At 41.0% G+C, this 14,757-nt stretch overlaps 1 protein-coding gene across 3 annotated transcripts in view; it reads left to right on the top strand.

Moving 5' to 3' along the window:
• Window positions 1-868: 868 nt before the first annotated feature.
• Window positions 869-14,757, top strand: part of ACER3 (alkaline ceramidase 3) — an 87,400-nt gene continuing 73,511 nt past the window's right edge. The window contains exon 1 of one of the 3 annotated variants that reach the window (XM_081100073.1): window positions 869-1,072. In XM_081100073.1, the coding sequence (XP_080956199.1) occupies window positions 970-1,072 (103 nt within the window). In that variant the 5' untranslated portion in view covers window positions 869-969. Of the gene's footprint in view, window positions 1,082-14,757 lie in introns of all 3 variants that reach the window. The other 2 variants (XM_081100075.1, XM_081100074.1) reach the window with 2 other exon arrangements.

A 14,757-nucleotide genomic window follows, 5' to 3' on the forward strand; every position in this document is an offset into this window, starting at 1 on the left:
TGTTCTTGTGATTAATCACTACGCTTTAATTATGTTCAATTTGTAACAATGAAATTGGGGGTCACCACAACACGAAGAACTGTATTAAAGGGTCGCGGCGTTCGGAAGGTTGAGAACCACTGCTCCAGCAGCTCTGTAAAGTATTGAGTCCTGCAGCTGGAGGTAGCGGAGGCTGTTGGTTGCCTGGAGAGTATGGCACACTTATAATGAGAGGACAGAAACCTCTGGCTTGCAATCTGCAAACTGGAGCAGGTAAATTCTTCATGCTTTGGGCCGCATTCTCTCTTAGGATCTCAAAGCCCATTTTAATTTTTTCCAGCCCAGGGTTGTTGTTGCCCTTTCCCTTTTTGTTTTCCTAGGGACACTTCTGTACCTTCAACGGAAAATGCGTGTATTTCCGCGGAACCTCGGGGGCTAGGTAGGAGTGCTCTGTTTCTGGGCTCCTTTGAGGCCTGCGGCCACAGGAAGAAACTGAGGTGCATTTCTGCACAGGTTTTATCAAGCCAGGGCTTGGCTGAAGACTCCTTCCCACCCCCGTGCCAATTACATCAAACCACACACGCAGAGATGGAGGTTCAGACACATCCTGACAGAAAACCGCCCGCAGGATATGAGGAACCCCGAACCTACAGCCAAGGGCGTGTCGGGGCGGGGCGGGGCAGGCCGGCCGCAGCACCGCCACCTGCCTTTCGAGATCACACCCTTCCCCGGGGACAGAGGGGGCAGGAGAACCCTGGCGCCCTCGGGTGGGGGTTCAGGCGCGGGCGGGCGGGCGGGGCGGGGCGGGGCGGCTTCCCGGAGCCAGGGGGCGGGGCCTCCCTGCTGGGCTGTGTGAGTGACGGCGCCGGGCCCCGCCCCTCGGGGAGGAGGGCGGGGCTCGGGGCGCGCGTGAGCGGGGCGGGAGCAGGCCTGGGAGTCCGGGGAGTCCAGCGCAGCCATCGGAGCGCCTGGGCGGCAGCGGCGCGCGTGATGGCTCCGGCCGCGGACCGTCAGGGCTACTGGGGCCCCACGACCTCCACGCTGGACTGGTGCGAGGAGAACTACGCGGTGACCTGGTACATGGCCGAGTTCTGTGAGTGCGGTGCCTCCCCGGCCCCGGCCTGAGGCGGGCGGGCGGGCGCGGGGCTGAGGGGGAGACGCCGTTTGAGGAAGGCTGAGGGCGGACCTGGCCGCCGGGGAGGCAGCAGGCCCGACCCCGGGGGGTGGCGTGGGAGCCCGGGCCGGGGCGGGAACGAAAAAGCTGCGGCCGAAGAGACAGAACCGGGAGCCGGTGCGTCGCCGAGGAGTGCTGGGGTCTGGACGGGCTGCGGGGTGGGGGCAACACCTGCTCCCACGGTGGCTGCCGCCGCCGTCGGGGCCGGGGGAGCGGGGAGCCGGTCTTCCTGCGCCCTCCCCTCCCCCACACGTGGGCACCCTGAGGTCTTTGCTTTCCTCGTTCCCGGTTAGGGTGAGACCTCTCGGGTCACCTCCCGCGAACCGTTTTCCAGGGCCAGGTCTCCTCCGACCCCGTCCCCCGCCGCCCGGGAAATCTTCTAGCCCAGAGAGCCTCTGCCCTCCGAGGACCGCTGTGCCGCCCTCTCCCCGCGCCAGGAGTGGGGGGCAGAGCGCCCCGTTAGCCCGCACCTTCCTGCGGCGCCAGGCTCCCGCGAGCATGGGGGGCGCGTCGCTCCCACTCGCCTCCTGTCCCCACTTCTTAGGGCAGCGGTTCGCAACCTGTGGGTCGCGACCCCTTTGGCGGTCGAACGACCCTTTCACAGGGGTCGCCTAAGACCATCCTGCAGATCGATATTTACATGACGATTCATAACAGTAGCAACAGTACAGTTAGGAAGTAGCAACGAAAATCATTTTATGGTTGGGGGTCACAACATGAGGAACTGTATTTAAAGGGCCAGGAGGTTGAGAACCACTGGCCTAGGGGTTAGGGGTCATCTGGGGACACTGTTTCCACTGGTTGCATATTCCTTCAGCTGCTGCCCCTGACGGTGGCTGGCCCCCCGGGTGTGTGTGTGTGTGTGTGTGTGTGTGTGTGTGTGTGTGTTTCCCTGATAGTTATCCCAGCCAGGCTAGGAGAGCACCGGAAAAATCTGCCACCGGTTTTCTGTTGTTTACTTTGGTCATGTTTTGAGAGCACAGCGTTTGATACTTATTCAGTCACCTGCTGCCCGCTAGGTACAGAGAGTATATTTGGGCTATCACTTCCTTCTTTTCATTTGATTCCCTTTCTCAGGACATGGAGCAAAGTCTTTTAAGCTACACCTTTCCATCGTTGGGTCCTTCTCCCAGGCATGTGTGCTTGGCTTGTAGAAGAGAGGCAAGGGTTTCATGCTAGCGCGTGCTACTTAATTCTGTTCCCAGTAATTGGCTAAGTTAGAGAGAGAGAGAGGAGAGAGAGAGAGAGAGAGAGAGAGAGAGAGAGAGAGAGAGAGAGCAGAAGAAAGGAAGGGAGGGAAGGAAAAGACAACTCTTGCTGCGGTTTTCAGGACTTAGTACCATTCCCTTTATACCATGATTTAGGCTGAGAATTTTCCTGAATTGCTGGCTTAAATGAATATTTTTTACTTAATAGTGAAAGAATATGGGCAAAGGGCTCAATCTGCAGTGTAAGTGCTTGGCAGTCTAGATGTTGGCAAGGGAAGGGCTTTACCGACTTGTTGTTGGATAATGCTGGCCAGTCCACACCTGGTCCAGAGGAGGCCCACGAGGGAAGGGACGTAAAACTGTGCGTCTGAACTGGAAATGGAAGAGAAGAAACTCAGGGGTCTTCAGATGTTGGATGAGCTGCCATATCCCGCATTAAACTCTCTGTATTTCCCTGTAATGTGGAATTAGCACCTGTGCGTGGAAGCTGACTGTGAGGGGAGAGATTTTGCTTCAACCTAAGGCAACTTTTTATCTAAAGATAGGATTTTGGAATGGGTTGCCTTGTAAGGCAGATGGCTTTCTGTCACTGAAAGTGTTTAAAACAGACATTGCTCCTCTAACTCATGTGAATATTTTAGACGGAATTAATTGTTTAGTAAAGAAAAGGGGTTGGCTTTAGTTGGCCTTTAGGTTCTTTGCATCTTTATGGGTAAATATAGGTAATAATGACTCTCCGTTTAGAACTAAGGGTTAGAATCAAAAGAGAAAACTGACAGTTAAGTCATGTGAGCTATGAGAGAGCAAGATACTATGGTTCTGGCAGATAGCTCTGGGAAATGGGAAATGGCCTTAGTTCTTCATGTCCTCAGAAGAGGAAACTCTGAGCAGACTGCAGAGGAGGTTTTGACATAGGAATCAAGGGTTGCAAGAAGAAAATGAGTGAATGTTGGCCACCCTTTGCACATGTGCCTTGGGAGAAAAAATGATCTTGAGGAAGTTGAGGTCAAGTGGTGGGTATGTATTATATGTTGGAGTAAGAGAATTTGATATTTGAAAAATATGCTGATTAATAATTATTTTTTTAAAAGAAATGCAACTTTATCATTATTCTAATATTTACATTAATGACAGAAATATCCTATATAATAAAAGGGTAATATGCAAATTGACCCTAACAGCAGAACGACTGGGAATGACTGGTCACTATGACACACACTGACCACCAGGAGGCAGACGCTCAATGCAGGAGCTGCCCTCTGGTGGTCAGGGCACTCTCACATGGGAGGAGCTCTGCTCAGCCACAAGCCAGGCTGACGGCTACCAGCACAGCGGTGGTGGTGGGAGCCTCTCCCGCCTCCTCAGCAGCACTAAGGATGTCCGACTGCAGCTTAGGCCTGCTCTCCGCTGGCAAGTGGAATCCCCCGAGGGCTCCCAGGCTGCCAGAGGGATGTCTGATTGCCAGCTTAGGCCCAATCCCCCTGGGGAGCAGGCCTACGCCAGCAGGTGATCATCCCCTGAGGGGTCCCAGACTGCGAGAGGGCACAGGCCAGGCTGAAGGGACCCCCCCCCCCCCCCCACACACACACAGAGTGCATACATTTTTGTGCACCGGACCTCTATTTAAGGATAATAATGGTGATAATAGCTATATCTAAGTGCCTCCTATATACTACACTTTCCTAAGCACTTCATATATGTTATGTCTTTTGATCTTTGCCACAGTTCCAAAAAGAAGGTATTATTATCCTCATTTCACAGATTAAGAAATTGAAGCTCTAAGAAGTAACTTTCTAAGTTTGCAAAAGTGGTATAGAAGTAGTATTCAAGTTGAGGTCTGACTCTAGAGCTACTATGCCTTATTACTTCTATCACATTCATTGTTTTGTCCGCACATGCAAGGGATGAGGACAAGCATAAAATAATATACTATCACAAGAGACAGACTGAATAACTGTTTAAGGAACCTATCTTTCAGGATTGGGGTGTGTGTATTTTGGATAACATAAAGATGAGTTGGGGGAATTGCATGTTTAGGTATGACCACGGTTCTCAAAAGCTATCTTCGTTAACATCAACCAAGTTCAATTCAAGTTTCTTTTCTGTTTGAGCAGATTGTAAGGACCAGGGAAAAGGTAGAGGGTTTCTCTTTAGTTGTGAAATAATAAGCACCTTGATGTGCCGACAGTTATAGGTACAGGCAGTCCTCACTTTGCAATGTAGTGCGGGGCAACATAAATGACCATGCAAGTTAAAACTGGAAAAACTAATGGGAAAATTTATGATTGTTCTGTGACCTTTAAAAACGTTGTTAAACAACAAAATAAACTGACAAACAAAATAGGACTATAGACATGGAAGCATGGAACAAATTGTCGTAACAGATCTCAGAGGGAGGGAGGAAGAGAGGGTGAGAAGAGATTAATCAAAGAACTTAATATGCATATATGCATAGTCCATGGACACAGACAATAGACAGAGGAAGGACTGGGGTGGGGTGGGAGCCAGGTGGAAGAGGGCAAAAGGGTGAAAATGGGGGACATCTGTAATACTCTCAATAAAATAAATAAAGATGTCAAATATTGTACATCTTTTTTATTGATTATAAATATATAGAGAAGTGAAAAAGTAAAATTAATATTTATTTAGTATACTATAGTTTAAAATATTGAGAATTATAATTTTTTTTTTGTTTGTTTGTTTTTTTGTTGTTTTTTTTTTGTAAAAGAACTTATCAAGAGGAGTTTGAACAGTGCCTGCCCTCTTGTCTTATAACTCGTGATATGGAATGAGTATGTTTTTCTTTGCCTTGGTGAATTGTTATAGTATTTTCTCTCAGAACTTTGAAAATATTATTCCAATACGTGCTGGCTTTTATTGTTGCTGATGAGAAGTCTTCCAATAGCCTAATTGTTGTTCCTTTATACTTTATTTTGTCAAATTCACCAACAGAATTCGAAAGAAGTGACTTGGTTAATCACTGATGGTGATGTGCTTCTATTATTTACATAGTGATTTGTGGACTGAAGAGCTGGTAGCAATGTTTGTAGTACTGTATTTAATTACTCACTGTTAATATACCGTGGTAACTGAAATTTGTGCATTTTAGAACCTTGTAAAGTGAAGACTGCTTGTGCATTTCTAATCCTTAGAACATTCCTAGTAAGTAATAAGTAGGTGGTGTTATTCCCATTTTTTAGATGAGGACACCAAGTCTTAGAGAAGTTGAGTAACCTGCTCAGCATCATACGGCTATAAATGGCAGAAATTATATTCAAATATAGGTCTGATAGCTCTTTCTGCCAAGACATACAGTCTACAGGAAGTGGAGTTTCAGGTGCTATTGGTTTCATGGAAGAAATATTACCTAAAGGGAAATGGAAATGAACTCTATGCTTTAATTATGGCCTTCCAGGAGAATTACCTAGTGAAAAAATTTTACGAATGTTTTGTTTATTCAGCAAGTACTTGTTGAGCACCTTTTTTTGTCACTGACTCAATACAAAACTATGTGAAAACTGTCTCTGTATTCAAGGTAGCTAACAAGCCAGTAGGTGTATGAACAGATAAGTTCAAATAGGCATTTCCTATTTTCAAGGGAAATGCATTACTAAAAATATATTTGAAAGAAGAATGTCCAAGAATTGACATATTATGAGGGAGGGTTTATTTATCATAAAGCTAAAATTTAAAAAAAAAAATTTTTGTTAATCCTCACCCGAGGATATTTTTCCATTGATTTTTAGAGAGAGTAGAAGGGAGGGAGAGAGACAGAGAGAGAAATATCAGTGTGTCAGAGACACATTGATCAGTCTGTGGGCCAACGCTCTATCCCAGTGATGGCGAACCTATGACACGCGTGTCAGAGGTGATGCAAACTCATTATTTTGGTTGATTTTTCTTTGTTAAATGGCATTTAAATATATAAAATAAATATCAAAAATATAAATCTTTGTTTTACTATGGTTGCAAATATCAAAAAATTTCTATATGTGACACAGCACCAGAGTTAAGTTAGGGTTTTTCAAAATGCTGACATGCCGAGCTCAAAAGGTTCGCCATCACTGCTCTATCCACTGAGCCAAACCGGCTAGGGATAAACTTTATTTTTTTAATTTCTAGTTATGGGTTTATAGGGGTTATAAAAGCTAGGTAGGTGCTGTCCCTGCTCACAGATTTGCTGCCCCTCTTCCCATCCTATTCACAGGAATTGGGCAGAAGAAAAGTAGGGCAACCCTTACTCTTTAGAACTTTGTTATGGGATTTATTTAGATTTAGGGTAAAGGGGTCTTTCTTTCCTTGCCACTGTAGTGCCAGACGAGAGATGCTTTAACCAGTTGCCTCTGCCATACACATATGCCATTCAAGGCATTTAGCTTCTTGGAGTTCATTGCTGCCTTTCCTTTTCTTTCCTTCTTTTCAGGCCCTGTTCCACTGTCTTCTCTGTAGCCTCAAGTAAGTGAGCATAGTTCAGGCTTCTTTTGGTCCTGGGGTCTCTTGGGCTGGCAGAGGAGACATCCTATCACCTTAAGGAAGACAGTCTTTTTCCCCGAGGGTATTGACAGGCAAGCAACACTGCCTCTGACTTATAGCTCAAAAGCATTATAAGTCAACTGAAGAATGAAGGCCAAATGAAGGGCCAAATTCAGCGTACAAAAGGGTTTAAATTTAACGTTTATAAGTCAAAGACTGTCAGTTGTTTCAAGTGCAGTGATGGACGTCTGTATGTGGTTCTTTAGAATGCAAGGAAAAGGTGCTTATTAAAAGCTTAAAGCATAAAGGCTTTACAGTGGTAGTGGTGGAAGAATTACCATACCAGCTATTTATTGATTTATTGTGGAAAAATATACACAAAATTTACCATCTTAACCATTTTTAAGTCTTAAAAATGCTTAAGTACATTCACATTGTTGTGCAGCCAGTCTCTAGAACTCTTTTTATCTTGCAGAACTGAAACTCTACATCCGTTAAACAACTCCCCATTCCCTTATCACCCTCAGACTCTGGCAACCGCTCTTCAACTTTCTGTCTCTGACTATCTAGGGTACCTCATATAATGGAATTATACAGTATTTGTCTTTTTGTGACTGGCTTATTTCACTTAGCATAATGTTCTTGTGGTTCATTCATGTTGTAGCATATGCTAGGATTTCCTTTTTTAAAGAATTTATACAGACAATTTTCCATTGTATGTATATATGTATGTATATATACACACATACCACATTTTGCTTATCCATCCTTCTGTTGGTGGATACATGGGTTGCTTCTATCTCTTGGCTATTGTGAATAGGGCTGCCATGATAGGGTGTACAGATATCTCTATGAGACCCCAAATTGAAATTATTGGATCATATGGTAACATAGCAGCTATTTAACCTTTTCATTAGAAAGAAACCTTTTACTACTTTCTTTCTTAGAACACATGAATTTATTATTCTTACATAAATTGTAATTTATTATTTTTATATACATTATAATTAATATATTTTAATTAATTAAATATATTCATTTTAATTAATCAAAGGCATGTGTAATTGTCAGAGGAGATCTAGTTACAGTTATCACCCTATATTGATCTATATGAGATGCAGTCACTGATTACTTTAATGTATTGATATAATTGATATAAATCCAAAACAGAACCACATAATATCTTCATTGCATCCTTATTGTGGATAAACATGATTTTGGAAATATTGAAAATAGCCGATAGAAATAATTATAGCCAACATTGGGGGGTACTTAATGTGTAAAACTCTATGTGTGTATTATCTCTTAAGAACCTTTATAATCCTTAAAACAGCCCTTTTAAGTTGGATTCTGTTAGTAGTCCTATTTTGTAGATGTGGAAATTTAGGGCACAGAGGGGTTAAATAATTTGTGCAGTTTTCCACTTAGCAAGAGGCAAAGTGAGGATTTGAATTCACACAATCTGACTCTGGAGTGCATTCTCTTTTGTCTCTCTGTTTTACTTTTCACATTAGCTTTGTTAGGTATAATTTACTTCGGATAAAATGCATCCTTTTTAAGTGTATAGTTGGAAAAGTTTTGACAGGTGTATACATCTGTACAATCATCCCAGTAAAGATGTAGACTGGCCGAAACCAGTTTGGCTCAGTGGATAGAGCATCGGCCTGTGGACTCAAGGGTTCCAGTTTCGATTCTGGTCAAGGGCATGTACCTTGGTTGCAGGCATATCCCCAGTGGGAGATGTGCAGGAGGCAGCTGATCGATGTTTCTCTCTCATCGATGTTTCTAACTCTCTATCTCTCTCCCTTCCTCTCTGTAAAAAATCAATAAAATATATATATATTTTTAAAAAAAGATGTAGACTGTTTCTATCACCCTGAAAAAGTTACCTAGCAGAGCAGTCATTTGTGAACATATGGTATACTGCTTGATCTCTGAGGTAGATACTAATTCTAATTTTGCTGTTGAAAACATTGAAATTTAGGAAGGTTAAGGAACTTCCCCTGGTTACACACTAAGTGGCAGAGCGTGAGTGACCCAGGCCATTTGATTCCAAAGCTATGCTCTTGACTACCATACTACCTTCTTTCCCTCCATTACCACTTTTTTAGAACCTAGTGGGTGCAGGGGCCTCAGGTTGGGATAGTGGTTTAATCTCATTTTACTTATAAGGCGAAAGACCTTGAGAATTGAAATGATATGCTCAAGAACCAAAAGAGCTTCCAATGAACTATTTTTTTTTATGGTGAAAATCTCTAACATATATAGAATGCTTTGCAGCAGTGGTTCTCAGACTTTACTGTGCTTGTGATTTATCTAGAGATCTTGTTAAAAGGTGCATTCTGATTCCGTAGGTCTGGAATGTGGCTTTAGACTCTGCATTTCTTAAAAGCTATCAGGTGATTCCAGTGCTGCTGGTCTGGAGACTATACTTGGAGAAGCAAGGCTTTACAGTTCAAAAAGTACTTTTAACTCTTTTTTCTTGTAAGGTGTAGATATTATCCCTGTTTGCAGGTAAGGATACCAAATTCAAAAGAATAATGACTTGTTCAGACTCACAGGGATGGTACTAGAACCTAGGCTTCTAACTTTGAAAACCAAGTTAGGTGTTCATTCCCTACCTCATACCCAGCAACAGGCTGAAAACACTGCATGTGAAGGAAGGCTTGAAAATGATTATCCTAGGTAATGAGCAAAATGAGCAAAATTAAAACTTAAAATTGAACTACTTTTAAAAAATTATTGATTTTAGAGGAAGGGGAGAGAGAGAGAGAAAGCGATTTGTTGTTCCACTTATTTATGCGTTCATTGGTTGATTCTTATATGTGCCCAGGGATAGAACCCACGACAGTGGTGTATTGGGAAAACATTATAACCAACTGAGCTACACTGCCAGGATGAACTAACTACTTTTTCATTTCAGAAAGTTTTCACTTATCTTTTAGACTGAAGTCTATAGTTTACTCGTTAGAGTTTAGTAATACTTGAAGGCTAAGTACATTTTGAAGTCTAATCGTGACTTAGCATTTACCCAGGTCATCCAAGATATTTACTAGAAAGAATTGTCATTTGGTAGCACATATTGGAAGAAATTATTGACTTTTAAAAAATAGAACAGTAATTAACGGGTGGGTAAATAAGGAAACAAATACCTCATGGTAATTTGGGAAACTTTACTGAGCTGGAATACATAGAATAATAAACATTTATGAAAGTCTTACCCAGTGCATTATTATTTGAGGTTAAACTTACAAGTTGTTCCTTTGATTTTGGGTTCTACCCTTGTATTTTTATCAACTGTTTCCCAGTCAGTGGAAAAAAACTCACCTGGAGACTTAGGTAGTGCAAACGAGCATTTTAAAAGAAGTAAAGTTATTGAAGAAACATAGTAGGACCCTGAAAAATGGTCCCCAAAGGAGACAGCAAAAGTAGTTTATGATGACAAGGAAGTCCCACATCTTTTACTGTGGGGAAAGTACATGATATAATTAATGCCTTGGAGTCAGAATCAAGGATTCTATCTGAACTTTGTTCCATTGAATCTTGTGACTTTGGGCAAATCACTTAATCATTCTTTGTATCAGTTTATTTACTCAAAAATTAGAATAATGATATTTGGTAGGGTCATGAGAACTAAATGGCATGATATATGTGAAAGCACGTGGTGCAGTGCCTGGCAAATACTAGGTGCTCAATAAATATTAGTTAAATTAGAATCAAAATAAGTTTTTAAAAAGTAAATCATGCTCTGTTATAGTCGTGGCCTCCTTATCTGCTTAATGTGTGAAGTTGGGTAGGCTGTAGTATCTAGTCATTTAATCAAATACTAATCTAGGTGTTTTGTAAATGGTTAAGATCTACAATCAGTTGATTTTAAGTAAAGATTACTCTCAAAAATGTGGCTGGACTTCATTCAGTCAGTTGGAAGGCCTTAAGACCAAACACTGAGCTTCAGAGTGGGTAGGGTAGGGAGATTAAACCTTCATTTGGGGAGGTCTCTTACTTAACTCCTCACCTTAGTAGATCTTCCTTTCCTTCTCCTTTCTTCCTTCTCTTTCATATGTTTGAATATATTGTGAATATACCAGCATTTTTAGGTGTTTTCAGTGGGAAGGTCATTTGGAGTGTCTAGTGTGCCACATAACCTTCACCTAATTGCTTTTGCACTGTTCCCTTTGTCATTTGTAGCGACCTACATTCTCTCAATCAATGGATACCTCTTTAAATCTTGACTGATAACTCATTACAGAGTTAGGTTCTTCTTCTGTTTTCCTTTGAAGACTTTCTATTGACTGAGGGATAAAGGCCAAATTCTAAACATGGCATGAAAATCCCTTTTTAAAAAAATGAATATTTTCACACATACACCAAAGTTGGAAGAATTTTGCAATCAATATCTGTTTACTTAATGGATTCTACCATTAACATTTTACTATATCTATTTTATCACTTTTCTATCCATTTATCTATTCCTCTCTCCATCTAGCACTTCACTTTATTTATTTTTATACATTTTAAAGTAAATCTCAGACATTTGTATACTTTCCTCTAAGTACTGCAGCATATCACTAAAGTTCAATTATTTTTCCCGTTTGATGTAAAATTTATATTTTGTGTAATAGACAAAGCTTAAGTCTATATTTGCTCATTTCTGAGAAATGCATACATCTGTAACCAAAATCCCTATCAAGATATGGAACTTCACCATCAAGAAGGAAAGTTCCTTATGCCCCCTCCCTGTTAATCCCCATCTCCACTTTCCCCCTTGTCCCCAGGGGCAAAAATGTTCTGATTTTTTCCCCACCATCATAGGTTAGATTTGCCTGTTCTAGAACTGCATGTAAGTGGAGTCATATAGTATTAACTATTCAGTGTAAGTCTTCTTTCCTCAGCATAATGTTTTTGAAATCCATCTATGTCATTGCATGTATTAGTGATTCCTTTTTATTGCTGAATAGTGTTCCATTGTATGAATATACCACAGTTTGTTTATTTTGCTGTTGATGGATACCTGGCTGTTTTCAGGTTTTGGCAATTATAAATAATGCTGTTGTGAACATTTGTTTTCATTTTTCATAGGGTAAGTACCTAGGATTGGAGTAAGCGGGTCACAGAATAGAAAACTGCCAGATCTTTTCCTAGAGTGGTTGTACTATTTTACATTCACAGCTTTTGAGCCACATTCTGGCCAACATTTGGTGTCAGTCTTTTTAATTTTCTCCTTTCTGGTGGATGTGTAGTTGTAGCTCATTATGTATCCAATTTATTCTAAACTCTTCAGTCTTTCTTCCTTCTTTCCATTGTACTCCGTAACTTCACTACTTATACTGGATTCCTGCCAATACAGGTTATTTATGTAAATACTTATATTAAGTATTAACGAGTATAGTATTAACTGTATACTACTAGTAATAAATTGTATTTTAAAGCCATGCAGTTTTGAGGTGGTGTTATTCAGCAATAGATAACTGAACCAGTGTCTGAAGTTGAGTTTTGAGCAATTTTGATTTCCTGTGGTTTAATCTCAAGAATATACCAAATTACACCATACATTATTATTCTTAGAAGATAAGACTTTAAACATAATAATAAGGTTATGTTTCTCCTATGTGAATATTTCAAAGAATTTTATGAGCATAATTTCACTTATCCCTATAATGTCCTCATAAGACTCAATGAAAATAAGTACTTCAGGGTTGAAATATTTCAGTTGCAGAGCTAGAAAAATCTTTGACTCATTATAGGTGTGTACTCTTGCTCTTAAAGTTCTTTAACTTTTCAGAGCAAGGTGCTTTTAACAGCTAGTGGATAGACTGGATAGAGCCAGAAAACAAACCAGAACTCCAAAATTATTCATGTCAAAATCTAGGTACCACTCTTAAGAACTGTTTTTATGGCTGACATTCACTTATTTATTCATTCACACAAAATGATAAAGAGAGATTCTAGATAAGATAGTGTTCCCAAAATGAAATATTACCTTCCAGGTAGCAGTTATACCTCCACCCTCACTGTTTTTTCTCTCTCTTTTTTATTTTTATTTATTTATTTATTTTTAAAAACATATTTTATTGATTTTTTTTTACAGAGAGGAAGGGAGAGGGATAGTTAGAAACATCGATTGGCTGCCCCCTGCACACCCCTCACTGGGGATGTGCCTGCAACCAAGGTACATGCCCTTGACCGGAATCGAACCCGGGACCCTTCAGTCCGCAGGCCGACGCTCTATCCACTGAGCCAAACCAGCCATGGCTCTCTCTCTTTTTTAAAGCAGACAAGAGGGCATGTCTACTTCGTTGTCTGATCCCTTTCATCACTGGCATAGATTCAATTAGTCTTGCTAATCAGATTATCCTACCCAGTAAAGGTTATGTCCTCCCAGCCTCGCTGCTTGCCTTCCCTGGGACTGCCCTGTGTTGGTGGATCTCCAGTGGTATAGACTTTGGTGCTTTCCCTGGTGGGCAGACTCTGGGGATGTGGGCCCAACAAGTCCCAAATTTATTGCCAACAGTCTTAGTCCAAGTTCTTTGTAAGTCCTTTCTCGGGGAGGTGGCCCTGGCTAGAACACATAGCACTAAGAAGGGGAGCAAACATATTAAGAACAGTATGCCAGGTCCCTTGAAACATAAGCTGTGCAGATGTTTCTTCCCGGCAGCGACTGTGTCAAGCAGCAAGGGTGGACCGGCTTCCAGCATTGAAGCAGTCTTCTAGATGTTGACATATTTGTGTAATATCAAGAGATTGCATTTATTAATACAGTACCTCTGATTTCATCAGAAAAGTCTTTAATTATTGAGAAGCTGTCAAACTCACAGGTAGATGCAGGTTTTTAAAAATTCTGAATTTCGCTTCGAAGCTTGGATTTTATTATTGGTAAAAATACTGTCAGTTAATTTTCTTAAAGTGGCAGTCTCACTTTACTCTGGAAACATCTTCCAAATGCCCAAAATGAATAATCAGTTTTTTAAGTGAAAATGACGTTTCATGGAAAAAACAGCTAGTTGAGATCACAACTCAAAACAGTCACACAAATGCTTTTCCTTGAGACAGTTATCATACTTCAGTATATAGAAGTTCTTTGTGAAAATTCCCATTTCATTACAAAGAATATTAAAAGATATACACTCAAGAGTTGAGATTTAATACAATTAGTCATTTTTATTTTCATCAAAATAAAAAGCATTGTTAAAAAACTTCAAAATAAAATACTTCATCAAAGGCATTGTTAGTTGGCTTTAAAAAAACACAACTCTGAATGTATGATGGTGGGAAAGAATACAATGACTATAGTGTAGTTTGGTTGTTATTGCCCTGATTCTTGCAAAGGTGCCAGCAATTGTACCCACCATTGGCTTTTGTGCCATCAGTGCAAATGCCAATGCAGTGAATAAGGTAAATAACTCTCAGTATTACAAAAATAGTGTTGAACTCAAGGACCCCGGAAAGGGTCCACAGACCACAGGTTGAGAACTGTTGCTCTAACCTACTAAAAAAGATTTGTTCATTGCACACAGTATTTAACATACAGCTTTTTGGAGTCTGCTACTTTTTACAGAGGTTTTAATGGAGTATATTTTAGCAGGAAATAAGAAAATATAATTTATTAGTTAGTTCAGAAAATGGGCCCTACTCCGTGGGGGGGGGGGGGGCACAGACGTGTTTAAAATCCTCATTGGTGACCTCCCTATCACTGCTAGAAAGTTTTATGTGCTTTCTCTTCTATTTAACAACTCTTTCAGCAGTTAGATCTGATGAAATTCCTTATGCTCTGTGCAGCCAGGAAGATTTAAATTCTGAGAGCTCATGCCAAGATTTCAAGGAAGAACCACTGACTGTTTGTTAAAAAATATATGGATTTCCAAGGGGAAATTAGTTCATTTTGTGGCCTTTTAGATAATATTTAAAACAACAGTATTAATATAA

This window comes from Myotis nattereri, assembly GCF_964212035.1.
Source record: "Myotis nattereri genome assembly, chromosome: 9".
Lineage (NCBI taxonomy): Eukaryota > Metazoa > Chordata > Mammalia > Chiroptera > Vespertilionidae > Myotis > Myotis nattereri.